The sequence below is a fragment of the Nylanderia fulva genome, unplaced genomic scaffold (genome assembly GCF_048542155.1).
Source record: "Nylanderia fulva isolate GAGA-0341 unplaced genomic scaffold, ASM4854215v1 Scaffold6, whole genome shotgun sequence".
NCBI classification, from domain to species: domain Eukaryota; kingdom Metazoa; phylum Arthropoda; class Insecta; order Hymenoptera; family Formicidae; genus Nylanderia; species Nylanderia fulva.
In genome coordinates, this window is record NW_028190698.1 from 5,145,253 (window position 1) to 5,170,933 (window position 25,681).

A 25,681-nucleotide genomic window follows, 5' to 3' on the forward strand; every position below is an offset into this window, starting at 1 on the left:
TACACTTAAATGCGTGCTCTGTAAATATTTTAATGCCTATAAATTTTTAAATATGTATGAGTACATTGTAAACTGCGGACGTGGTTTAACCCACTAATAATTCTTAGATAAGATAACATATAAGGTTCACCAACCGTTTCCTGTAAAATGTAATAAATTGTTTAAGTATACTTGATATTTGAATATTATAAAATATTATATACTTACGATTTGACTTTTAGATTATTCTAAATGAAGATGTTTAAACAAATATGATGCAATTTTTTAGATTTTGTAATACAGTAAAATATAATTACATCGATAATAAGCACAATACATGTTAATATACAATATAATATTTTTTATTATATATTTTATGTATATTTTATACATATATATAGATATGTTTATATAATAATAATAAAATATATATACGTATATATTCATTTAAAGTTACAATTAGTTTTTGTTCGATGTACTTTAATATAAAAATAATTTCAAATACTTTTCCTAAAATCTAAATTATAGTAATAAAAATATAGCAATTATAAGTATCATTATCATTTAAGTATTATATGATTTATATGATTATATTTTCATATTTGCAGTATCAAAAAAAGTTGCATTATTTGGTACAATAGCATGCATCCTTAGTTTGCTGCAATATCCAATCGAGCTGTGGACCAATTTTCGTAAAGATAGTTGGTCTAACAACATTATCACATTTATTCACGCTTGGAATAATACCTGCAACACATTTATAATACACATTTTATTGGCAATATTTTTTTTCAGCAATTTTTTAAGAATTAATATTTGACATACATATGTAATTTATAAAATATGTTTATATCCGTATAATCAAGCGCATGGCTAAGGCTACATATAAATTTAGATTCGTAAGGTAACTTTATATATTTGTAATATTTTTTATCAAGTTATTTTTATTTCTTTGACAAATGGTTATACCTACCAATAAGATCATAAATTCCAGCATATGATCGATATTGGACAGAAGATCCGGTATCATTCTACAAATCGATATAACATTATTTTTTTATAATATATATAGTCAAATTTGTAAAATGTTTTTATTATAATGAATTAATTTTAATATAATATAAATTATTTATAAGCTGAAAAACCATAATTTGCGAATCACCTTTCATGGGCAGATAGAACGTGTTAAACTGAATAGAAAAGTCCTGTATCATTGTGTGTGTGTGTGTGTGTGTGTGTGTGTGTGCGCGATATTTGCAATAATTATTGAGTTATTAACTAAAATATCTAAACGAATGAGCGGGTAGAAAGCGGTAGGCCGGACTCGGTGTGCATGTCGGATGACTTATTTGTTATATGCCGCTTAGTATCAAAAGTATCATCTTACTTTTCGGCGCCACTACATTGGTCGCCGCTCGCTGCATGACACCGTCTCTTGATCAAATAATGCTTTCTACCTACTTATTCGTTTAGATATTTTAATAAATAACTCAATAATTATTGCGAATATCGCAAAATGATACATGAATTTTCTATTCAGTTTAACACGCTCTATTTGCCCATGAAAGGTGATTTGCGAATTATGGGACACCCTATATTGTTATATAACGCGTTTATTCAATAGATTCAAATAATTGAAATAAATTTGTAATAAAATATATTTAATTTACCTCGCACACTAAAGAACTTGTACCCACAACACCGATGCATCCATAATCATCATTGAAATTTTGATTCGCTCCTGATTTTATGCACTCGTTATATCCTAGAATAGGAAGTCCTAATTTTCGTGGTTGACATGTCCGAGTGTCAATATTATCTTCCGATTTGCTTGTAGTCCAGCCTACCAAAGTTCCAACTTGGCCAAGATAAGTTGATCCTATATACAGGGAACAGGAAAAAAGATTTAGATATATACGATTTATCATAAAAATTTGTGAAAAAATAAGTAAAAAATTTAATGTACATATATACATATTTCATTTTTTAGATAAATTTTTATAACATAAATCATGAGACAGAACAAACCTGGATTGGGTAGACATACTGGTGATATTCTTTTTTCAAATTTAGTTGGCCGACTCAAACGAAGTAAAGCTAAATCGTGAGTATGTAAATCCGGATTGAATTCTGGATGCAAAATTATAGATTCAACGCTAACATTTGTTGATGAAATATCTAAGGTGCATCTATCATATTCTCCCAAGGATACTTTTAATTCAGGTGTCGTTGCTCTATTGAAATAAATATTAATTATGTATAAATTGTTCCAAAATTATTCTGTTTTGCTATTACTGTTTTGATATTATTTTGCATAAAAAGAGATAAGCAATTTGCTTTTGCTATGACAATTAAAAATAATAATAAGGATTTTATCTGTACAAACCCAACTATTTGACTAGCTGCTGTTATGACATAACGATCATTTATCAATACTCCACTAATTAATTCGGATTTTACGTGAACATTTGCAAGCCAGGGAAATTCATGTGATTCTGTATATTCACCACCCAATAACCGTGTTGCCTTACGATTTGATCGGCCGCATACTGCAAGTATAAGATATCAAATTGAGAATTTCCAATTTGCACATTTTTTTACATAAAATTTATTGCTTTCTGGCTTCAATTTATGTTATAATTAACTACTTTATTCTTCATAAAATATTTATGAGAGTTACTCACAGCAGGCACCACAAGTTCTGAGTCTTCCAAAAAGTAAATCCAAAACACTGCGTTCATGTCTGGGTATAATTTGATCATCGACCTAGTCAACAAATGCATTTGCGAGTTTTCATATATTTATAAGATTTATTTGATGTCATTATCACAATAATTTTTCGCCGAAAAGACGAGAAATAAAAAAAAGTTACGTATAATAAAAAACATTGTAATCATTAGAGACTAAGCTAGAATAGAGAGATAAAAAGATATTTTTGATATTTGTCACAAATGTCAAAATGTATACAGTTTATAAAAATGTATAGAGAAATCGTGAGAATAAATTATTATAATAAAATTTAATGTAGTAAGACATAGAGATACTTACGGAACGGAGAGAAGGAACAATGATGCGTTTGTTACAATAGGTTGTTCCGAAATTCACCATAAAAATACAAACGAGATATCTGACATAGTCTTGCAGCTTCATGACTTTTCTGTCGGTAGTCGAAGCGATACTGTTCTTCGCTCAAGCAACTGGTTTGTGTCGTATAGCGGGATTATCATTGCCCGCATCCCAGGATATCTTCGAGAATGTAAAAAGTGAGCATCCCACATATTCCTTATGCTTGCAATTAAATTTGTATTTGACTTTTATCATTGTATTTGTATGTGTGTGTTTATATATTTCGCTCTTTATATTTTATTTTGGCTTAAAGCCGGTTAGAGTAACCGGTCCGCTGATACCGTTATGTTTTCCGATATTGTGACTAGTGTGTCAATTAATATCATCAAAATTTGCTTGATAATTTTGATATTTTATAGAAATAAATTCTAAGCATGTTAATACAAAACTTTATATTTTACATTAATTTTTATATATATGGCATATGATTTAATTAAAATTAATTAAAAGTTATTTTTTAATTAAGTTATTGTGTACTTCTATTAAAATTTATGATTACTTTAATTACATATCTATAATATTGTAAAATATGCTTCTCTTGAAAATAAGAATATTTGAAATTTCAAGTATACATAATGGATATTATAAAAATATTTATTTAAAATTAATAAAATTTTAATTAAATAATTTAAAAATCGAAATACAGAATAAAAAATCACAGAATGTATATATGTATAATAAATGTTATATTTTATAAAAAAAAATATATGTAAATGCATTTTAAAGTAATTTTTTTATTCAAATTTTTATTACCTTTCCATATAAAGTATTTTAATAATATAAACATTGTTCACAAAAGATATAAAAACTAGCAGCTTAAATATACAATCTCAATCTCACTATATTTAATTTCCTTGGTAGCAAACATGCAATATTTTAGCCTTTGGCTATATTTGAGCAATAATAAAATAATTAATTATATAGTATAATAATATTTCCACAAACTTTTTTGGCAATATAATTAATATTGACATTTCATAATTAACATTGATAAGAATAAGATTTCTCTCAATAATACATTGATTGACTATATCGCTTAATAAATACTAGTTGTGACAGAATATGACAACAAATCGAATGGAGAGAAAATAAAAAAATAATATTACACGAATGTTCAGAGTATTTTAAGTTTGTCAGTTTCAAGTCTGACACATTATATTCAAAATTGTCAGGTATATAAATTATGCATAAAAAATACTATCAACGAGATATCATTTTCGTCCTGAGAATATAGCACAAGTTTAAAGAACGTACAATATAGTGTGCAAAAATCCTTTTCTTCGCTTTTCATCGTATCTGTTAAGAAGCAATGAGTAATCACATTCAATTGTGCTCACAGAAACAGCCATCTATTGAATTTTTCAAAATCCAATCCATGTATCGTGTGACTCTAGTATATACACCTGGATATCCAGGTCGTGCACATCCATTACCCCACGATACAACGCCGATGAGTTCATATTTCTTGTCTTCGCGTTCCGCTACAAGGGGTCCACCGCTGTCTCCCTATAATGTAAAAGAACGTCGCACAATTATCTGACAATGACACAATATGATAAATTATAGTTAATTACATGTTTATTGCATATGTTAATCTTATATATTAATTATACATTGTAAGATATACTTTTCTATGTGTATCTTTCGATGTTTTCTTTTTTATATTTTTTTTCATTAGCAATTCCATTAGTCATGTATTATAACGATATACCTGACATGAGTCCTTCTGTCCTTCTAGATAACCCGCGCATAGCATATTGTCTGAGATCATTCGAGGACTATAGCTTGTATTGCGACAAGTCTGAAGACTCATGACTGGAACTTCGACTTCTTGGAGAAGACAGGACGGTTTGCCATCTTCTTTCAATGTGCCCCAACCTGACGCGATTGCATTTACTCCTACGTAGTCTTTATCTGTAATGAGGTAAGGTAATTCTGCCTTAGATACTATAATAAATAATTAATTGCACATGATGATATGATGACTAAGTAATACACACACAACAATCTTATATAAATAACATTGCAGCTTATAAAATATTTTTTAAATATAATAGTTAATTAATTTATTTAATTTGATAATATAATTACATGAGTAAATATAATTGAAGTTCTAATAAAAAATATATTCTTTTTATTAAAAATACAAATTATTATGAAAACCATTAAAAAAAAAGCTAAGAAATTTTTGAATATGAATTTATTATATAATTAATTAATATATGTTTTTGCAGCATTAAATAGCGCACTTATAAATGCACAATGTCACCGCACGTTAACAAATTCAAGAAATACGCGTGCATTCAAAATGCAAATTTAAGGCCTCGATTTCAAACAGAAATCTTTATTATTACGCAGTTATACTACGATGCATTACAGCCGAGAGAGTAGGTGCCCGTATACTAACTAATTTATGACTCGGTTATCGCGTAATCGTCGCATAATAAACATGACGGCTAGACGTGGATCGTGTGTATTATTGTTCAATATTACGCTCGATTATGAAAAACCGCTTTCGTTAAAATTAACAATTGCGGATACGCTAATTTAGCATTGACCAAGCATGAAATTATGAGTACATGTCGAAGGTAGATACCGATAACGATACGATTCGACATATAAGATTATGGCTATAACAGACGCGTGTCTTCATAAATTATATGTTGTAATAAAGTTACAAAAAATGTAAAAATTATTAAATACATTAATATATATTGAATATATATTGAGATTTGTTTAATGTCTTTGAGAAAAAAATTATTTAGTTTTTTTAATGAATTGATTATGAAATTTATAACAATATTTTTATTAGATAAATCTAGTTATTTTATCGAACGATTATATATAATAAATATATATATATATATATATATATTTATTTATATAAAAAATATTATGCTTACCCAACAATGACGGCAGGCATATCGGCCGTATTGTGTCACTTAATGGTACTCTCTCATTAAGGCGAAGTAGTGCGATGTCATTATCGAAATTCAGAAAACTAAAGTCACCAGTCAAAATACGTACGACGTATCTGGTTTCTGTTGGCTTTTCGAGACATCTGTCATGTTCTCCGAAAGTGACTTTGATCATGAACCACATGAATCTGAAAATAAGACTAGAACAACTGATCACATTCGGCAAATGAGATTGCGATAAAAGAATTCGTTCAAAATAGATGTGGTTAAGAAAAATTTTTATTTTAATTTCAATTTTTTACAAATTTTTTCAAGAAATTTGCTATAATATTAATATGTATGATTTAATAAAAGTTTTATTACTAAGGCATATATTTGATATTTTTTCTTATTAAATCATTAAAGAGATATTTCCTACTTTTATGATTTATGTTGTTTAACTAAGCAAAGTAAATTGATATGCGAATAGCAAAATTTTGAGCAAATTGTAATCGTTAAGAGTAGATAATGTAGCAGTTTGCTTCAGGATAGAGAGGCTAACAGTATTAACTTTTTCTTCTAGCATGACATTAATTGAGGATGCAAATATGAAGTTCGACCTGTTTACGCATCGAGTAGATATGAATCCAATTTAATATAGCAATTTTATACAGTTATACTAATATATAGTTATACTAATATATATAGAAGTGCTTAGCTTCATAATAATTTTGTTTCGTGTATGCAAAAAAATAAATATATCTTTATTGTAAATAATATTATATTCAAATAATAAAAATGTATATATTTTATTACTTCTATTATATTATTAATTTTATGTTGAAACTTTTATTAGAAATACTTAAAAAATACAGAAAATATTTAATTATTATAAGATTTTTAAGATAAAAATAATACCTTTATACATATAAAAATAGCTAGATTTTAATATTAATTTTACTTTACCACCAAATATACGCAAAGTTATGAATTAATTTATAAATCATACCTACCCCTTCACGCAATGCGCAGCTGAAAGGACGTAGCGATCATTTATTAGTGTACCGCCGCAGTAAAACTTATTTAGGTACGATAATCTAACTATCCATGGAAATTCATTCATACTCGTTGTTTGACCGCCGACTATACGACTTTCTTCATTTCGTAGTCCACAACCTAAATTGTATAATATATTTTATTTATATGTTTTCTTAAAGCTATATTGTTAAAGAAATTCAACAGAAAATTATAGTTACTCACTACAATAGCAAGGAGAAGGTGTATTATTAGTTTGAGGTGGCTTATTACCAAAAATTCCAAAGAAATTTTTCACTTTGTCGCTTAACACTCCGGCCTAAAATCGAAAATTATTATAATACAATAAGTTTTTATTTATAGATTAATTTTTAAAGAATAATAAAATAATAATAAATATCAAAATTTTATGAAGAAATTATAGTAATACCTGTATACAATATTTATCAATATTCCGCTCGTATAAAATTTCAAATTAATAAACGTGACTATTAGGCCAACCAAACGAGCAAAACAAATTCCGAGTGTAAGATTAATCTTGTTTTTTATTATATTTAAAAATCTAATGTAAACGTTTCGATCGTACTTGGTCTTGTTCAATATAAAAACTAAATAAATACAAAGAATGACATTAATGTTTTATATTTGCAAAATTAATTTTATTTTTTTTAATTATCTGTTACGTCATTCAACTTATATCTATCTTTGTATTTATTTTTCATATTGCATGGAAAAAGACCGAGTACGGTCGAAACGTTTACATTAGATTTTTAAATATAATAAGAACAAAATTAATCTTACACCCAGAATTTGTTTTGCTCGTTTGATTGACCTAATAGTCACGTTTTATAATAATATATTTTTAATTTTGTAATAGAGTTATACATATTTATAATTGTCTTGTATATACAATTTTCTTCAATTTTAATAAAAATTGTTTATCTTATTAAAGCTGTTTAAGACCTGCATACTTGCATTTCGTTAAAAAATAAGATTTTAAGTTTGCATTAAATCAAAATTAAGACTGCTTTTCAAAATTATATTATATTTAATACTGTTTTATTGCAGATTTTTTATTTAAAGTTTCTTAATACTTTGTAAAAGAAACGTAATATCATGCAAAAGAATTAATAATAAATTTAAAAAAATTACAAAAGAAAAGAAATCTGTCTTACCTGGCATTTTTCTATCGTCAAAAGCAGAATGAATAGTAAACCTAGATAGCACAGAAATTTCATGTTCTGCGACCTGATTGAACTCTTCATGTGAGTCAATATAACTTGCACCGACAATTGCACACTTTTAATATTCACTTTACAAATTTGGATCTTCGTAGAGATATTTTTTGGGAAGAGTTGCCACTCTTGGGCACCGTCAGGAACGAATCATGGACATGTCCCTGACTAAGAGCGAATATCATCAGCGTCCTACGTCGACTGTGGAGGACTGAGGTCGAAGAGGTAATTGCTATTCCGGAAGGGAAGGCGGGCGCAGCCAGTCGGCCGATACCTGACCAGTTCACGTTCATGTTCAGGGTCGAATCACGGATGACTGTTATTGACCGTCATCACGGCCACGACGGCATTTTATCGATTATCAGCTCAAAGTTGTTTCGAAGATGTAAACTACGTTTCGATAAATTTTGATATTAATAGAGGTAACATCTTTTTGTTTTTCTATTTGATATAATGCTTCTAATAAGGAAAATATATATATTAATTATTTTTAAAATTTTTATATTTACTTGTAGAAGTTTGTGATGTAAAAGCATATGGATTTTAAAATAATTATATTAATTATTTGATTAATTATTTCTTTCTTCTGGTACAAAATTTATTTCTTTAGTGGTTAAGTAAATGTTAAATAAAGACCAATATTGATATCAAGTATAAAGTATCTTTTAAAACAATTATTTATATATGGATTTAATTAATTTAATTACAATTTTTGACGCGCCAGTAAAAATGCAAATAAAAGAGACTTGCAGAAGAGGATGTTATATTTTTATTTATATTTTCATTATATGCACATACGCATTTTGTGCGTCATCCGATACCGTTCGATAGGTATTTCAATCGGGAACGATATACGTATTAATGATGTCTTTCGTCGAGTTTTGGCAAAAGAAAGGTGGTCCTATTAGTATACAAATTAAACTCCGGTATTTCCACTTTCGACTAAAATTTATAACGAAATTTATTTGATTGCTATCGTATCCAATGTCGTACTATTTCTTAGAACTAGTTTCAGTTAAAAGATCAGGTTTTGCAACTGCGTCATCGTTATTATTGGCCATCGATTTCATATTTTTACAAAGAATATAAGAATCCATTTTAAAAAGAATATAAGAAGCCATTTATACGATTTTGAACTGTCTTTATTTATTATTAATATTATTGTAAAATAGACTGATAACATATGATTTATAATTAAGAAATTAAAAATATATAATAATTAAGAAAATATTGTTTTAGTTTAGTAAATAATATGTATAAAACATAACCATTTTGATTTTAAAACATAACATTTTGAATTTTATTTCTTATTAAATTTAGCTCAATAACTTATTAAGCATAAGTGATAAGTTTTAATGAGTCACATATCTATGTAAAATATATTAATAAGATATATCTTATATTTGACTGATACATATATATATACACGTGTATGTGTAATTTTGATTATTACCACTGTTTATCCATAAATGTCATGCACGCTCTTCGAACTATTAATTAACATTTATTTGACTATTCAAACAAATTATAACAAACTTTTGCATTCGAAATTTATATTATCATTGTACGACATATGTTATATATAATACACATGTATTATATATATTACATAACAGTTATAAAGTATGACCAGCGTAAATTTCGCTACTATGTACATACAAGGTTACATGTGCGAAGATACACGTGAAGTACATTTGCATGCGTCAACTTTAGCCCGGTTCGACAGTGGACCGTTACCGGTTGCTGATTATTCCGGAAACGTTCGACCGCTATTCATACGATTGGAAATGCGTGATAGAGACGTGTAAAGCGAGCTAAGTGTAGTTGCGCTATATAAGTCGTACAAAGATTTTAGAAAATATTCCGTACAATGATATAACATATTTCTCACACCGTCTATTCATATGCATAAAAGAAAGTGCTACTTCATAACAATAACAATGGCCTCCATGTAAGGAACTGTATATTAAATAATCCACTGAGTGGTTTCAAACTCAGAGTTTCTAGACAAGTGTTCGTGAATGATCACATAAAACGTGCGATCATTGCATTCATTGACTATGATATAGTATGTGCTTTGAAATTTTATATACAAAATGGAAGTGAAAGCAGATTCTCAATTGACGCATAAACAGCCTTCCTTCATGTTTGAGTGGATCCAAGAGAGATATCGCGTTACTCTCGTATACACTCCGGGATATCCAGGTCTACCACAGCCCACACCCCAACTCACTATACCTATTACATACGTATAACACACATAAGATTTAGGTAAACAAAGATATTACGACAGTAACGTGATTTCTACAAATTGTTTTAATTACATAGATATATAAAAAATATCTGGAGAAAGAATATTTTTATGCAATGTGTTTATTAATGTTCTTTCAAATGTTACAATTAGTAATTGTAAATTAAAATTTATACGCTTTTATAAAATAAAAAATAATTATTATATTAAAATATATAAATGTGTTTTACCTGCTATTTCAAGCTTATCACCTTCCTGAACAAGAAGAGGACCGCCACTATCACCTTGACAAGAATCCTGGTTACCTCGGCCAGCGCAAATCATATTGTCGGTAATTCGATTTGCTCGATATTTCATTTTTCGACATTGCATTAAACTATATATAGGTACTTGTACTTCATGCACTTTTCCAGGCAACATTCCTCCTTCTGATGTTCTACCCCATCCCACTACTGTTCCCTCTTTTCCAGCAGGATCATATCCTGTATTTTATAATATTAAGAATAAACAGAATAATATTTAATGTATTAGGAAAGATATCAGAATTGATTATTTTATAGCTATACTACCTGGTTGAGGTAAACAAATTGGTCGAACTTTTTTTGAAAATTTCACGGATTTACGTAATTTTAATAAGGCCACGTCATGATTGTAGGAATTCATATCGAAATTCTTATGACGTATTACAACACTAACTGCTCTCATAATGGGAACTCCATCAGTGTTTACGTATTGATCATGATCACCAAGTATCACGCGAATTTTCGATCGCTTCAATCTAAAATGTTAAAATTAATTTAGTCGATACAATATATATATATATATATATATATATATATATACTCAAGAAGATTAAAATACTAATAACAACATTTGTTGTACGTATAAGATACAATACAAATTATATTCTATCAAAAATAGTGTAGCTTTTTATAGTTTTGCTTTTAGTAATTTTTTAATACTTTTAATTCTTATTACAGTAAAATATTTTATTGCTAATTATAATTTTATAGCTAATTTTTTAATTACTAATTATTTTTATTTATTATTATATAATTGAATAGAGAATATATACCTCCGTACGCAATGGGCAGCGGTAATTACAAAATCGTTGTTAAGTAGACTAGCACCACAGTGGAAACGACCGTCATATACCAACCTCGCAACCCAGGGATATCTATTCGGTATTGTAGGTTGTCCACCGACAATTCGATTTTCTTGATTAGATAAGCCACACTCTAAAAAATAATAGTATATTATAAAATTTTTATGTAATTTAAAGCAGGATATTAATTAATTATAAAAGGAGAATAAATAATATATTAAATTTAAACACAATTCAGAATCAATTATTATTTTTACGGAAAAAAATTAATTAAAAACATTATATAAATTTTTTTGCAAGATTATAATTTAACTGTAAAAAATAGAGCATCACATTTTTATACTTTTATCAACAATTAATGACATTAATTGTCTTATATGAGAAGATTTAAATATATAAATTCAATTTATAATTAATTATAATTCTCACCGCAAGTGCAATTTCTTAATTTTTCTTCATCTGACCCAAAATCAGGGATAACATCGATACCAAATATGTCATCAAATAAAAATCTTCCTTTGCGAGTTTGCGAATTATTCAAAGAATTTTCCTGAAAGCAATATGCAAATGATTAGAGCTAGTCACGCGCGCTCACTTTCCACAGTAAATACGACATAAACGATACGACATAAACGATAAGAGAAAGTAACCATCAGAATTATGGGTCAAGGTCTAAGCTGTCAAAAATCTTTAGTATTGACTAACTAAATAAATCTCGTAAGCGTTGCGTGTACAATAACATTTATATGGATTCTTTAGTGCTGATGTATCATTGATCGTAATCATTTAGAATAAATGAATAAAGAAGTTCACACCTTATCTTATTTTATTAAGTGTATTGTAAGATATATTCAAGGTTGATATTCTTTAAAACGACCAAACCGGCTAATGATGGAAAATTACTTCATTTATTCAGCAACGTTTTTATGGTAAGATATAATGTTGTATGTGTGTGTATGTGCTAAATAATTAATTGCTAAATAAAATCATGTCATAAGTACATATTTAAAAAAATTTTTAATTTATAAATATGTATTTAACACACACTTTCATTCTCTTTCTTTTCCGTCTCTTTTTTTCTATATATAAATTTAAAATATATATATATATATATATATATATATATATATTTAAAACACGAAATATAATTTTTATCTTTAAAATAAATACATGCATAAATATGTGTATAGATAAATTCTCCTGCTATACTAACAATAAGTACACAAGAAACATTTTTCACTAAAAAGATATATTTCATAATTATTTACTGATAAAAGAAATATATAATTATATTATTATATGCAATTCTAGTTTTATAAAACACAAACACAAACATATATACAGTACTTGGTTTTTTTACTTAAGCTAATCTTGTTTCTGTGCAATTTTATATCTCCATCAACTTAATATACTCACAGCAGAGATCACTGATGCTATTATACTATTTCGATGAAGTCCACTTTTGGTGGGCAACACGTAGAAAGCTATGATTAATATCGGAATCAAAAGCTTGTGGCGAAACACGTGCAAAAGCATTTTTCCATTTGTCGTTCACAAATGTCATTCAGAATTATGGATATGTTCTTCTCTCTATCGATGCTGCACCGTACACCACGCGTTTCTCTGAATGCCACAGCAAACATGCATTATATTGCACACGTACGAACATTCGGCGATTTCGCTCTCCAACACCGTCTTTTTCGTTTCTGTGAATTTTGTGAAGAAGATACACGGGATGATGTTCGGGTCCGTCGAAGATGACTGTCGCTCTTGCGCGCTTTCACCTTAGTTCCACAAAGAAGTTGAACTGATCGACCGAGAGCCAGCCGGTCTTTATGGTTGCGAAGAAAGTTCTTCTTTCACTGTCACTCTGCCACCATCGCCACGCTGCCATTCAGTACACATGGCATCAACGAATTCTTTTAATTTGGAATCAGGGAGATGGCCATGTGTTTTGATCTTTGTAATAAAATGCAAAGTAGATATCTCAATAAAAGTTTTCACCATGTGCAACGTTATCAGTGTTTCTTATGTGTTTTAACAGTTTTCTTGATTTCATGTTTCTTTCGAATAGTTTATCATTAAAATAGTGTTATGTCAATATAGCTAATCAAATGTATCAAATGGAAATTTTGTAAATTATTATTGTAATGTAAAGTATTGTAATTTGTAAAGTTTTAGATTTTTTAATTTTTAACTTATTGTTTAAAGCTGAGTATATATCTTTTAAAATAGGAAGGCGAATATTTCAGTTCTATTTAAATCTTCATGTTTATTACGGTTGCTATCTAACGCAAAACAACGTTTTTCTTAATTTTAAATATATTTTACCATTTTTTTTAAAGATGCATAATAGATCACACTGTTGCTCCGTCTAAACAAAGTAGAAGAACGCGTCGTAAATTGAATATGTATTATTATTTATGCGATGCGTGTTCTTTTTCTTATGTGTGACAATAATTATATAGAAAATAAACTGAAAGAAACCATTGAAAGAGGAAGTCTTCTTCGTGAAAGGTCGGGTCTTAGTATTATACTGTTAGAGCTTCGTCTCGCTACAATATATCACATTGCTTTTACCATGCAATTCATTTCCCCACCACTAACAGAATTTGAGACACGCTTTTGTATAAAGTATACATAAAATTTCTCCTTCCACGGTAAGAATGCGGAAAGGGGAAATTTTGTTAGAAATGTAAAATAAAGTCAAATAATAAAAATGAAGAATAAATATCAAAGAAAACATTGATAATAATAATAAAGAAAAATATTAAATCACAACAAAGCGTACAATTTATAGAATAAATGCAGATAATTTTTCTATTTTTTTTTGTCATAAAAAATGTTTTTTAGTAAGAGAAGTATATTGAATATAAGTAAAATAAGTATACATTTAGTGAAATAAGTGTTATAATTGACATTTCAATATTATTTGACTCGCTTAAAAATCATAAGAATTTTATATAAAATTTACATACTTCTCTCTCTCTTTCTGTATTTTCCCTTTTAATTATGCATATTTATTGCACTTCAATTTGGAAGGATTCATGCGACACCGGTAATGTGGTCCGTGAAGTTTCACTAACCCACATTCACCGTTGAAAGCAAAACGTCTGAGACTACTGACCTGATTTTGCTTATTGCTTTGTTTATGTGAATATTTAAACATTGTTGTTTATTTAATATGCTTTTATAATATGTTTTTATTAGTTATTATTTGTTGTGCGCCCTTTCTTATATTAGCAAAAGAAATTAAAATTAAAACTAATTATTTTATTAATTTTAAATTTTATAATTGACTAATTACATTATTAGTATTATATAACACAATACATTGAAAATTTAATCGGTCGCAAATTTATAAATGTCGGTATATTTGTAGTTTAATTGTGTTACAATTTTCGCACACTTTTTGTTTTATTAAGTGTAGATTATTATAATATATATAATAATTTATGTGTGCATACATACACATATGTTGGATCATTTACAATCATTATTGTTAGAACTCAAACGCATTAAATTTATAATGCATTATTTTTATTCATTCTAGAAGCATTTAATTTTTTTTATATAAATTTAAATCCTACTTGTATTATTGTAAAATAATTAATTCAGGTAAATAAAATTATATAAAAAAACAGACAACAATAATAACGTAAAATTCAAGTTGTACATATATATTCTTAAATGCAATTAGATAATTATTCGAATTGGAGTATATTTAATTGAGAAGCATAAGAAACGTTTAAATTCAATACTTTTAAATATTACCCGCATCGATGCAAAGCGGGTATCTTGCGTCATAAAAACTTCATACACTGTATATTATAAGATGCTATTAATAATATAAACATAATTTCATCTAATCAAAGCATGCAATATATATTCTTAAATGTTTGTTCGTTAGAAAAAAGAAAGAAAAACATGTAATCTTTTTTATTACAACTACACACAATTAAAGCATTTTTGCACTACTTTTTTATATCTAATAATTCATTGGTAAAATTGTTGACAAAAATTTTTAATACAAATGTTAATCTTACTCTTTTGAGATATCAGTGTGATTTGTGATTTTATTATTATTTGAGATAATGTATAAGTTAGATAAAGTTAGAGAAACAAATTTTAAGATTGCGCATAAGAAGTAATTGTATAGTATAACGAGTTTTTGTAAATATAATAATAGTCAAACAATCAATATTATATATATATATATATATTATTTTTTTATATTCAAATAGAACATATATATATATATATATATATATATCTTATTTCATATATGTAAATTAAATTATATGTAAATTAAAAATATGCTTTTAACGAGTAATTTATTGTATTAATTTCTTTATATACATTTTTATATATTAACACATGCGCTTAACTTACATGATTCTTTCTAATAATTTAAATTACAATGAAAGCATATACCTTCTCTTTTTCTTTCTTTTCTTTAACTCGTTACTTATAACAAAATTACAGTTACAGTAAAATTTTTTTGGTAATTATAACTTTATTCCTGTTTTTGTAACTATAACTGTTACTTAATTTAGTTACATTTTTTTGTTAACTAGTGACTAATTTAAGAGTTACTTTTTAATAGTTAGATTATTTAAAACTTAAGGCTAACAATTTTTTGGAAAGTTATGACTGTCTGAAATTTTATGAATTTTTTAATTGAAAAATTTGAATTCTATAATTTTTATTCTAAGTAAATAATATTAATTATTATGTTAGAAAAAATTAATTGATTACAAATTATTAATTTAATATATTTAATATATTTATTAAAAATTATTAATTTACTATATTAAATATTCTACTATTTAAATATTCATTTTAAATTTAAAACAGTTGTAGCGTATTCATAGCATATATAATAACATAGCACATAAGTATATGTAATATACAATTTAGTAAAGCTTGAAACACACAAAATTATTTTATTTAAAATATAATATAGAATCATTACAAAAAAATAACTGAAAAGTAACGATTCGTTACTTTTTGTGTTGTTATAATTAACTGTGACATATTATTTTTCACAATTGGTAACTGTTAACTGTAATTAGATACTTTTTCAATGAAATAAACTGTAACTGTAACTAGACACTTTTACAAAATAACTTTCTCAATCCTGTGTGTGATTATAATATATAAATATTTAATTAATATCTACTACATATATTGTTCTATATACGTATATTGTTTTCGTTATAATTGTACTTTAAATAATATATATATATATATATATATATGTGTGTGTGTTAATAATATATATATATATATATATGTGTGTGTGTTAATAATATATATATATATATATATATATGTGTGTGTGTGTGTGTGTGTTAATAATATATATATATATATATATGTATTATATGTAATATATTATATATATGTATTATATATATATATATATATATATATATATATACACATATACATATATAAACACATTACATAATTATGAAACACATTTTTGTGTAAAAGTTATTAATATTTTTAATACATCCACTAATAATTCCTTATTAAGGCTCATATTTTGGCGTCTTAGTTGTTTGTTTTTATATTTATTTATGAATTCTTTTTGTAAATGAAATGGCATTTCATTAAAAAAATCGAGAAAAGTTTTAATAGTTGCTATATTAAAATAATAAATTAATAAAATTAGATTGCAATGTAAATAATAGACGTAAAAAAATTTATTTTAGATGCTAGCAATAAAATTTAATTTATATTTATTTTTAAAAACTTACAACACACATATTCATTATTTGTAGGTAAATTTGTATCGTAAGTATATATAAATTCGCGATGACTGCAATGGCGTACTATATATTTGAGATTTTTAAGTAATTCTTTTATCTTTTTGCGAGGATTTATTAAATAAAAAAGTGGTAAATCTGAATTAAAAAATGGTAAAACTTTATTGTTTGTGACCTAGATAAAATAAAAGTAGTAATTAAACATTTATTCTGCAAAATTCAAATTAATGAAGAATAAAAATAATAAAATTCACCTGCCAATACGATGCAAAGCGATCATCTTGAATTGTAATAATTTTAAATAAATCTAATATATAATTAGATGTTGGAAAAACCACAAGCATAGTTCCACCAGATCGAAGCATATGATAAATATTAGTAAATACTTGTCTTATGTAAAAAAATATATATTATATTTCAAAAATAAATATTTATTACAAAATTTTTAAACAATATATAATAAGATTATTATTGTAACTTTTCTTATATATTTTTTCTTTCTTATGTTATTTAAAAAAATTCATCAAATATTTTTGAAATACGTTTCTTATTATTTTATTTTCTAATGTGTTTTAGAAACATTGAGAACTATATTATATAAGAAAAACAGTTATATGTTTAAATATTTAATATAAAACTATATGCAAAAAGTAATATGTAAATATTATTTAGTTTTCAACTCAACTTAAATAATCTATTCTAAAAAAAAATAAAAATTTTTACAAATAAAATTAATTTATAATTATGTACTTGTAATCCATGCTCCAATCCAAAGCTTTAAACAAAAATATGTGATCAAATTTGGAGATATATTTTTTCGGTAAATTTTTAGTTTCAATATTTAATATTTCAAATTTGAGTCGTGCCTGGTTTACATATGTTTCTTTCGCATAATTGATTGCGCGATTTGATTTATCCGTGCCTTTAAAATGTGCAATTAAAGAATAATTTATTATATTATAAATAGTAACAATTTACGTTATAAAATATGTTGTCATATTCTTTTACTTTATTATTTTCCTACCAATTACTGTTGCTTTTGGTCCAAGAGCTGGTAAGAGAATATTGTTCGTTACATCTCCAAGACCACAATCTATGTCTATACATGATCCAGACATAAGTTTTAGATTTTCGTCATACTCATCAATTACATATGATGCTAAACGTTTATGAATATCGTTATAACAACGGTATTCTTTTTCTATACTTAACAATGAGTCTGTAACAATTTTATTTTTTTAATGTTTATGAGTACAAAATAAATAAATAATACCCTAAGATTTTATTGCTCGTTTAGTTAGACTAAATATCATTTTATTTTTAAATAACTTTTTAATTTATACGAGCCTTCCAATTTTTAATTTTATTATTAATACGTTACAGAATTTTGATTATTTATTTTTTATAATTTATTTTCTATAATTATGTTAAATTAAATACTTAACTAATGATAACTAACGGCAATTAACGACAACTAACACAGATATTAGCAGATATTATATTTGGTTCTCCGATGATTAAAAAAAATATAATCTGAATTAAGTAATTTTGCAATAATTTATACAAACGCTAATATTATTTTTAACATACTTTTTTTACTTATTGTTCTTGCAAATTTTACGATTTCTGTTTAAATATAAAAACTCTATTATTCTAACACGTAACTAACTAGTTTGTATAAGAAAGTTTTATTGCATAAATAAAAAGAACTTTTATTAATATCTTTAAATAATTATACTCACTAAACATAAAACCACCCACTAAACCTTTAACCGACGTTACATTCAAGAAATATACATTGTATAAAAATGTTTTATAATAAATAATATTTCTGTAATGTTGCATAGAAGTTTTGGTAAAACGTTTTATTTTAACATCTACCGAACGTAAAAACATTACATTTCGGTAATTAAAACGAATATATAAAATGTTTCAAATGAAATCTTGAGCGACATTCAAGCAACATTCAGTTTGTAACGTTACATATAAAACGTTTCGCAACGTTTATAGAACATTTAATTTATTTGATGTTACTAAAATGTTTATTACACAATGTCGTACGAGTGTTGCATATATAATGTTTTATTTGTAAAAGTAGAACATAAAAAACAAGTAGTAAACGAATCGATCAATTATAATTATGATTGAATAGTGAGGCAGCTACAGCCTTACTGCTTACATTTTTTATGTGCAATAGGCTTTACAAATAAAATATTTGTATGACAAAAGTCTGATATCATTGTAAATAGTTAAAAGCTAGTCTCCGTGTGTCCTTTTCGCTGTTTTTGCTGTGTGCATGCGGCACGTGTGATACTAACCGGTTCGATCTTGCTGCATAATCATATATTATCAGCGAAGTGTTAAAATGGATTTGAATAATGTGAGTGACCTTGGGACTTCATTGAATGTAAGTATTAATTGATATTTTTCCCGTTTCAAGTTCCGTTTATACTGGAGACAGAATTTGTCGACCGATATGGCGGGCCAACAAAACCCGGCTATCCAAACAGCACTTACCATGTCCAAAATTGGAGCATAAGACATCTTTAAGAAAGCTTTAAGATCTTAGAAGTCTTATGATATGATATTCAAAAGATATCTTAAAAATATTTTAATGTCTTATACTCCGATTTGGATATGTTTCAATTTCGTGCTATAGGCTACGTTCGGAAACGTCCCCCGAATGCATTCCTCTCTTTTTCTATATCACTTCTGTGTAGGTGATATAGAAAGAGAATGTACTCGGGAGACAAATCTTTTTTTATTATTCGCCGCAAATGCCTTTTACTTGTAAAATACTTCTTGATTTTAGTCATAGTTATACAGAAGTTATAATTATTTACACACTTTATCCAGTGTATAATAGCTAAAAAAATAAATGAGAATGTAAGTACACCTCACGCGATATGAGAATTGTCATATGTCACGTATTAAGCTCCATTTAGGCAGGGACAAATATACCGAGGGCTGCGTTAGGAAATGTCTCCCAAGTACATTCCCTCTCTTTCTATATCACTCACACAGAAGTGATATAGAAAAAGAGAGGGATGCACTCGGGGGACGTTTCCGAACGTAGCCTATAGCACGAAATTGAAACATATCCAAATCGGAGTATAAGACATTAAAATATTTTTAAGATGTCTTTTGAATATCATATCATAAGACTTCTAAGATATCTTAAAGCTTTCTTAAAGATGTCTTACGCTCCAATTTTGGACATGGTAAGTGCTGTTTGGATAGCCGGGTTTTGTTGGCCCGCCATATCGGTCGACAAATTCTGTCTCCAGCATAAACGGAACTTGAAACGGGAAAAATATCAATTAATACATTCGATGAATTCCCAAGGTCACTCACATTATTCAAATCCATTTTAACACTTTACTGATAATATATGATTATGCAGCAAGATCGATCTGGCTAGTACCACACGTGCCGCATGCACACAGCAATAACAGTTAAAAAAACACACGGAGATGATAGACTAGCTTTCAACTATCTGTTGCACATACAAAAATATAAGAAATATAAGCAGTAAAACTGCAGTAAGACTGTGGCTACTTCACTATTCGATCATAATTATAATTGATCGATTTGTTTACTATACTTGTTTTTTATGTTCCACTTTTACAAATGAAACGTTATATATGTAATACTCGTACGACGTTGTGCAATGAACATTTTAATATCATCAGATATATAATGTTATTAAAATATTTCTTAATGTTTCAAAATAAACGTTTAACATGAAAAGTTCATGAAACGTTATATAATGACTGTTTTAGAAATGTTACATTTATATAACGTTAAGTTTACATTTTAAAATGTTACTACAATAATAACACGTTACAAATTAAATGTTCTATAAACGTTTTATATGTAACATTACAAATTGAATGTTGTTTAAACGTCGCTCAAAGTTTTATTTGAAACATTTTATATATTCGTTTTAATTACCGAAATGGAATGTTATTACGATGTTCGGTAGATGTTAGAAATAAGACGTTTTACCAAAACTTCTATGCAACATTGCATAAATATTTCTTATGAAACGTTTTTAATACGATGTATATTTCTCGAATATAACGTCGCTGAAAGGTTTTATGTTTAGTGGGTTGGTATATTAAAAAAATAATTTTTTAAATATAATTTTATTATTACATTATACTTATTTTTTATTTTTAAATTTGAATCGTGTAAAGTACTATTAAAATTATTATATTATATTTTGAGTATATATTGTAATGATATATACATACACATATATATATATATATATATATATATATATATATATGCGTGTGTATAATATAAAATATGTGTGTGTATAATATAAAATATGTTAAAATAAAATTATATTCAAAGTAATATTTTTACCAATTTTACGTACCTGAAGTAACTTGGTTCATTATTAATATTGTTGACGAATATTTGTCTTATTTTCTTGCAATCTCGACAGAAAATGTGACTTATTGTTAGTATTTGATAACGTGCCAGACAAAATTAAATACGGTCGCGCGTAATAACAAGTTTTTATAAATCGTTATACAAATGTCATATATGTACAAACATAATAGTCAAGTAACCTTATTTTTATTTTCAAGCATACATTTTTGTGCACTTTTTTAAATCAAAAACATATTTTTAATGCATGTTAACTGCTGCAATGTCAATAATTTGACAATGCAATTTAATAATTATTAACTATCTTTTGCAGTAAAAAATAGCAGATAGGTTAAAAAATGATAGCTTTTAAATTAAAAGTACTTATACTATATATTATATTTATTTTTTAATTACAAGTACAATATTATATTTAATTTTAAATATAACATATAGGTAATATAATATGTTTGACAATGTGTATAATAATATAAGTATATATAATATTGTATAATATGAATAACGTAGTAATATATGTAATATATATATAATATAACATAATATAATATAACAATATGTTATAGAATTTTTATAAATTTAACTTGTTTAACATAGTGTAATAACATAGTCAGAACATTTTGATTGAGTATTGAATGATACTAATTATTATAAGGAAATAATTAGAAATAATTTCGTGATAATTTAATTATCTAAATCCTACTCTTTTCGTAAAACAATGTGTTTTTATAATTACAATAGTGTTATTTTACAGTTTGTGCAGAGATTAATATTTGTTCTACTAAAATTTTAATGATTTTTCCACAAAAAGGTAATGTTTTATAAAAGATATAAAATCATGAATTCATTCAATATAATGTTTCAGAAAAGATTAATTTTATCTACGTTTAAAAAGCTAAATTTTTAAAACATTCTATAATTATACATACATATAATATGTGTGTGTAATATGCAATATTATATTTTCTTTGCATAAACTATTAAAATTTTGTATAGGTCTAATACAAATGTTTCTTCCTGATTATTTTGTATTGTTTTATAAGTGATTTTTCTTTCTTCAAATTGACGTGTAAATTCATTCTTGAATTCTTTTCTCAGATCAGGTGACATTTGATCCAGAAATGGATAGATGGATATTATCGAAGCTATCAAAATAATTCATTTAATTTAATTATTAGATTTAAATTACGATTTAAAAAATAAACGAAAAAAACGTTGAAGCAAAATAATACGATGTATTATAATTTATAATGTAATAGAGTACATTTTTTTATATATTTTTTAAATCACTTACATAAAAAATTACTTGAATTCTTAGAGGAATATGTCGTTTCTCGAAGACTGCAATGGTGAATCTTAAATCCAAGCTTTTCAAGTAATTTCCTTAGTTTGTTACGAGGTTCGGCTGAATCATTAAACGGTGAAACATATTTGTTGACATTCTGTGTAAACATAAAAATAATTAAATGTTCATAGTTGCAAAGTTGATGACATATGCAAATATAACAAAGTTTACCGGTATATATGGTTTGAAACGACTATCTTGAGCCATAATTTTCATAACTTCATATATATCATGAGTTGCTACTATAAGCATAAGTATATTTCCACCATGACGAAGCATACAATAAATATTTTGAAATGTTTGTCTGTTAAATAAAGCATCGATAAATGTTGTATTGTATATAAAATATTTAAGAAACTACATTAAAATTAAACTTAATTTTATTTTAAAGGTTTTTACATAATTGATACATAATATCTCTATAATATTCTCAAATAATTTTAGAAAATATAGCAAATTATTATTTATTGTATTTATTTTAGAAATTTAATTTATATTTACTTAACAGTTTTAACTTACTGAATGTCCTCACACCAATTCAAAGCATTAAATGAGAATATATGATCAAATTCAGAAATATATTTTTTAGGCAAGCTTTTAGTTTCGGCATCCAATATTTCGAATTTAAGTCGTTTTTCCTTACTATATTCTTTGTTTGCAAATTCGATCATATTCTTTGAAATATCGGTACCTTTAAAATATATAATTATTTAATTAAATAACGATTAAATAATAATTTACAGATAGGAAATGAGCTAATAAGAATCAAGTGCAAAAAATAGGCGCAACAAACTTATTTTGAAATCTTTAATTGATTTGAACGTTTTATTCTTTCCTTTGAATCTTTAGCACAGTAATTGACAAAAACAAATACAAAACATTCATGCGTCTTGATTCTTATCCCTGTTTTCCGTTTTTGACTCTTCTCTCTCATTTTACTTGTGAAGAAATAAGGAGAATAGTTTAAATAGTCAGATAATTGACAATCGTGAAAATTAAAGAAAATGATGGAAAAATTTAGATGAGATAAAATGAGTAAAAAAAGATGAATAAAACAGAAGATTTACAAAGCAACGAAAAGAAAATAAAAAGCAAGGAGCGAAAAACGCACATCATGATCATTCAATATTCAAGGCAACAATTACGGTTATAAAAAAATATGCAGACCTATTTGTTTCTATTTATTTTATCTGGAAATCGTCCTTTCAAATATAACCGAGGTCATGATATTACGCATTTTCTACTTCTTGTTTTTCATTTTGTCTTTGATCGCTTTAGTGAATCTCTGCTTTTATTCATTTTCCTATCTAAATTTTTACATTATTTCCTTTAACTTTCACGATTGTTAATATCTGATTTTTCAGACTATTCTCAACATCATTCTCTTAACGACTAAAATGAAGTAGGAGATTTACCAAAGACATACAGTATTAATGAGGATCAAGACGTATGAATTTTTTTATAATTATTCTATTACTTGATCCCAGGTAGAAATCTGCCTCGAATTGCCGAGATTAAATACAGGGCCTAGGTAAAAAAATTAAATTTGAAATATCTGTCTAAGTCTAGAATACACCCTAGAAATTTACCTTTAGTTTACCGAGGAAAAAAAAATTGGAAAAATTTGCATGGGTTCTAGATTGCCATATTTTTCCCAAATTAGAATAAATATGAAACTATATATGGGGCCAGGATTGAATAATCTAGCTTATAGGAATAATTATAATACAAATCAAGCAAATTTTTAAAAAAATTATAGGTTCTAGTTAGACTCCAAATAATTTTTCTACAAATTCTGGGCGTAATCTTGAGCTCACACGGATTTTGCGATAGGATCTGTACGATTTAGGCGTCCAAAACTTTTCACAGGTTCCAGTTAGATTTTTCACCTGGATTCCAGAAATTTTTTAAAAGAATATATGGAGCCCTGATTATTTCCAGACAAAATTTCTACCTGGGATCTGCTGAAGACGATTCAAAGAAAAGACCGAAACATTTAAGTCAAGTAAGAAAATTTCAAGATAAGTTATTATGTCTATTTTCTGCACCTACAGCTCTTATTAATCCATTTTCTATCTAAATTTTTTAGTTTATATATCAGAGTTGTTTTGCTAGAAAAGTAATAATTTACATTAATGTGATCTATAGATATTATTGTTTTCTTACCTAATATTACTGCTTTTGGATGTAGAGTCGGCAGAAGGATATCTGTTGTTATATCTCCGGGGCCACAACCAATGTCCATACATTTTCCAGACATACGTTTTAAATCATCTTGAAACTCATCAATTAAACTTATTACTTTGGCTTGTTGCAAATCATCAAAAGAAACGTATTCTTCCGGACTCATAATTTGCACAAGTTTGATTCTGTTTCTATTCTGTTTCTACTCTACTTGTTTCTACTCTGTTTCTGCTCTGCACGTTGCGTAGCACTTAACGAGATTATATCAAGAAGTTGCTTTATATACTTTCCAATCTGGTAGGGATACGCAGATTGCAAGAATATGAAGTGCATTTTCGTGGAAATTTATCAG

At 26.4% G+C, this 25,681-nt stretch overlaps 5 protein-coding genes and 1 long non-coding RNA gene across 7 annotated transcripts; 1 reads left to right on the forward strand and 5 right to left on the reverse strand.

Annotated features, from left to right (window-relative positions):
* Window positions 1–539: 539 nt before the first annotated feature.
* Window positions 540–3,243, reverse strand: LOC114941961 (vitamin K-dependent protein C). Its single transcript, XM_029317167.2, has 7 exons — window positions 3,028–3,243; window positions 2,664–2,745; window positions 2,366–2,528; window positions 2,008–2,213; window positions 1,650–1,858; window positions 953–1,010; window positions 540–726 (listed from the first exon to the last, which is right to left on the reverse strand). The coding sequence occupies exons 1-7, from the start codon at window positions 3,127–3,129 to the stop codon at window positions 605–607; spliced, it is 942 nt and encodes a 313-aa protein (XP_029173000.2). The 5' UTR covers window positions 3,130–3,243; the 3' UTR covers window positions 540–604.
* A 646-nt stretch (window positions 3,244–3,889) lies between these two features.
* LOC146720862 (trypsin-1) lies at window positions 3,890–8,459 on the reverse strand. 2 transcript variants are annotated; one of them, XM_085487728.1, is made up of 6 exons: window positions 8,213–8,459; window positions 7,263–7,356; window positions 7,016–7,178; window positions 6,009–6,211; window positions 4,817–5,019; window positions 3,890–4,611 (listed from the first exon to the last, which is right to left on the reverse strand). In XM_085487728.1, the coding sequence occupies exons 1-6, from the start codon at window positions 8,300–8,302 to the stop codon at window positions 4,429–4,431; spliced, it is 936 nt and encodes a 311-aa protein (XP_085343854.1). In that variant the 5' UTR covers window positions 8,303–8,459; the 3' UTR covers window positions 3,890–4,428. The 2 variants fall into 2 exon arrangements, with proteins under 2 accessions (XP_085343854.1, XP_085343853.1); XM_085487727.1 differs by having other exon boundaries at window positions 6,009–6,223.
* Window positions 4,846–6,736, forward strand: LOC146720863 (uncharacterized). Its single transcript, XR_014925895.1, has 3 exons — window positions 4,846–5,029; window positions 5,340–5,492; window positions 6,586–6,736. It is a non-coding gene; the product is annotated as an uncharacterized LOC146720863 (long non-coding RNA).
* A 1,179-nt stretch (window positions 8,460–9,638) lies between the features above and the next one.
* Window positions 9,639–13,192, reverse strand: LOC114940212 (trypsin-1-like). Its single transcript, XM_029314749.2, is given in 7 exon segments — window positions 9,639–10,510; window positions 10,754–11,005; window positions 11,093–11,301; window positions 11,599–11,761; window positions 12,058–12,178; window positions 13,045–13,167; window positions 13,169–13,192. Coding segments are annotated over 7 exon segments (1,014 nt in total). The 3' UTR covers window positions 9,639–10,388.
* A 4,941-nt stretch (window positions 13,193–18,133) lies between these two features.
* On the reverse strand, window positions 18,134–21,849 carry LOC114940219 (juvenile hormone acid O-methyltransferase-like). The gene is made up of 3 exons (XM_029314762.1): window positions 21,790–21,849; window positions 18,427–18,621; window positions 18,134–18,324 (listed from the first exon to the last, which is right to left on the reverse strand). The coding sequence occupies exons 1-3, from the start codon at window positions 21,806–21,808 to the stop codon at window positions 18,134–18,136; spliced, it is 405 nt and encodes a 134-aa protein (XP_029170595.1). The 5' UTR covers window positions 21,809–21,849.
* A 570-nt stretch (window positions 21,850–22,419) lies between these two features.
* Window positions 22,420–25,582, reverse strand: LOC114941967 (juvenile hormone acid O-methyltransferase-like). The gene is made up of 5 exons (XM_029317179.2): window positions 25,312–25,582; window positions 23,665–23,836; window positions 23,317–23,449; window positions 23,095–23,242; window positions 22,420–22,945 (listed from the first exon to the last, which is right to left on the reverse strand). Exons 1-5 carry the CDS (start codon window positions 25,493–25,495, stop codon window positions 22,758–22,760), a joined length of 825 nt encoding a protein of 274 aa, XP_029173012.2. The 5' UTR covers window positions 25,496–25,582; the 3' UTR covers window positions 22,420–22,757.
* Between the last annotated feature and the right edge of the window lie 99 nt (window positions 25,583–25,681).

Coding starts and splice junctions, on each gene's coding strand:
- LOC114941967 (XM_029317179.2), bottom strand. CDS start 25,495: ATGAGTCCGGAAGAATACGTTTCTTTTGATGATTTGCAACAAGCCAAA. Junction 23,837..25,311: donor TCCAAAAGCAGTAATATTAG/GTAAGAAAACAA, acceptor TATATTTTAAAG/GTACCGATATTTCAAAGAAT. Junction 23,450..23,664: donor AATTGGTGTGAGGACATTCA/GTAAGTTAAAAC, acceptor TTTATTTAACAG/ACAAACATTTCAAAATATTT.
- LOC114940219 (XM_029314762.1), bottom strand. Junction 18,325..18,426: donor ACCAAAAGCAACAGTAATTG/GTAGGAAAATAA, acceptor CACATTTTAAAG/GCACGGATAAATCAAATCGC.
- LOC114941961 (XM_029317167.2), bottom strand. CDS start 3,129: ATGAAGCTGCAAGACTATGTCAGATATCTCGTTTGTATTTTTATGGTG. Junction 2,746..3,027: donor TTGTTCCTTCTCTCCGTTCC/GTAAGTATCTCT, acceptor TTTGTTGACTAG/GTCGATGATCAAATTATACC. Junction 2,214..2,365: donor GCAGCTAGTCAAATAGTTGG/GTTTGTACAGAT, acceptor TTATTTCAATAG/AGCAACGACACCTGAATTAA.
- LOC146720862 (XM_085487727.1), bottom strand. CDS start 8,302: ATGAAGAGTTCAATCAGGTCGCAGAACATGAAATTTCTGTGCTATCTA. Junction 7,357..8,212: donor TGACGATAGAAAAATGCCAG/GTAAGACAGATT, acceptor TTTCGATTTTAG/GCCGGAGTGTTAAGCGACAA. Junction 4,612..4,816: donor GACAGAAGGACTCATGTCAG/GTATATCGTTAT, acceptor TTTACATTATAG/GGAGACAGCGGTGGACCCCT.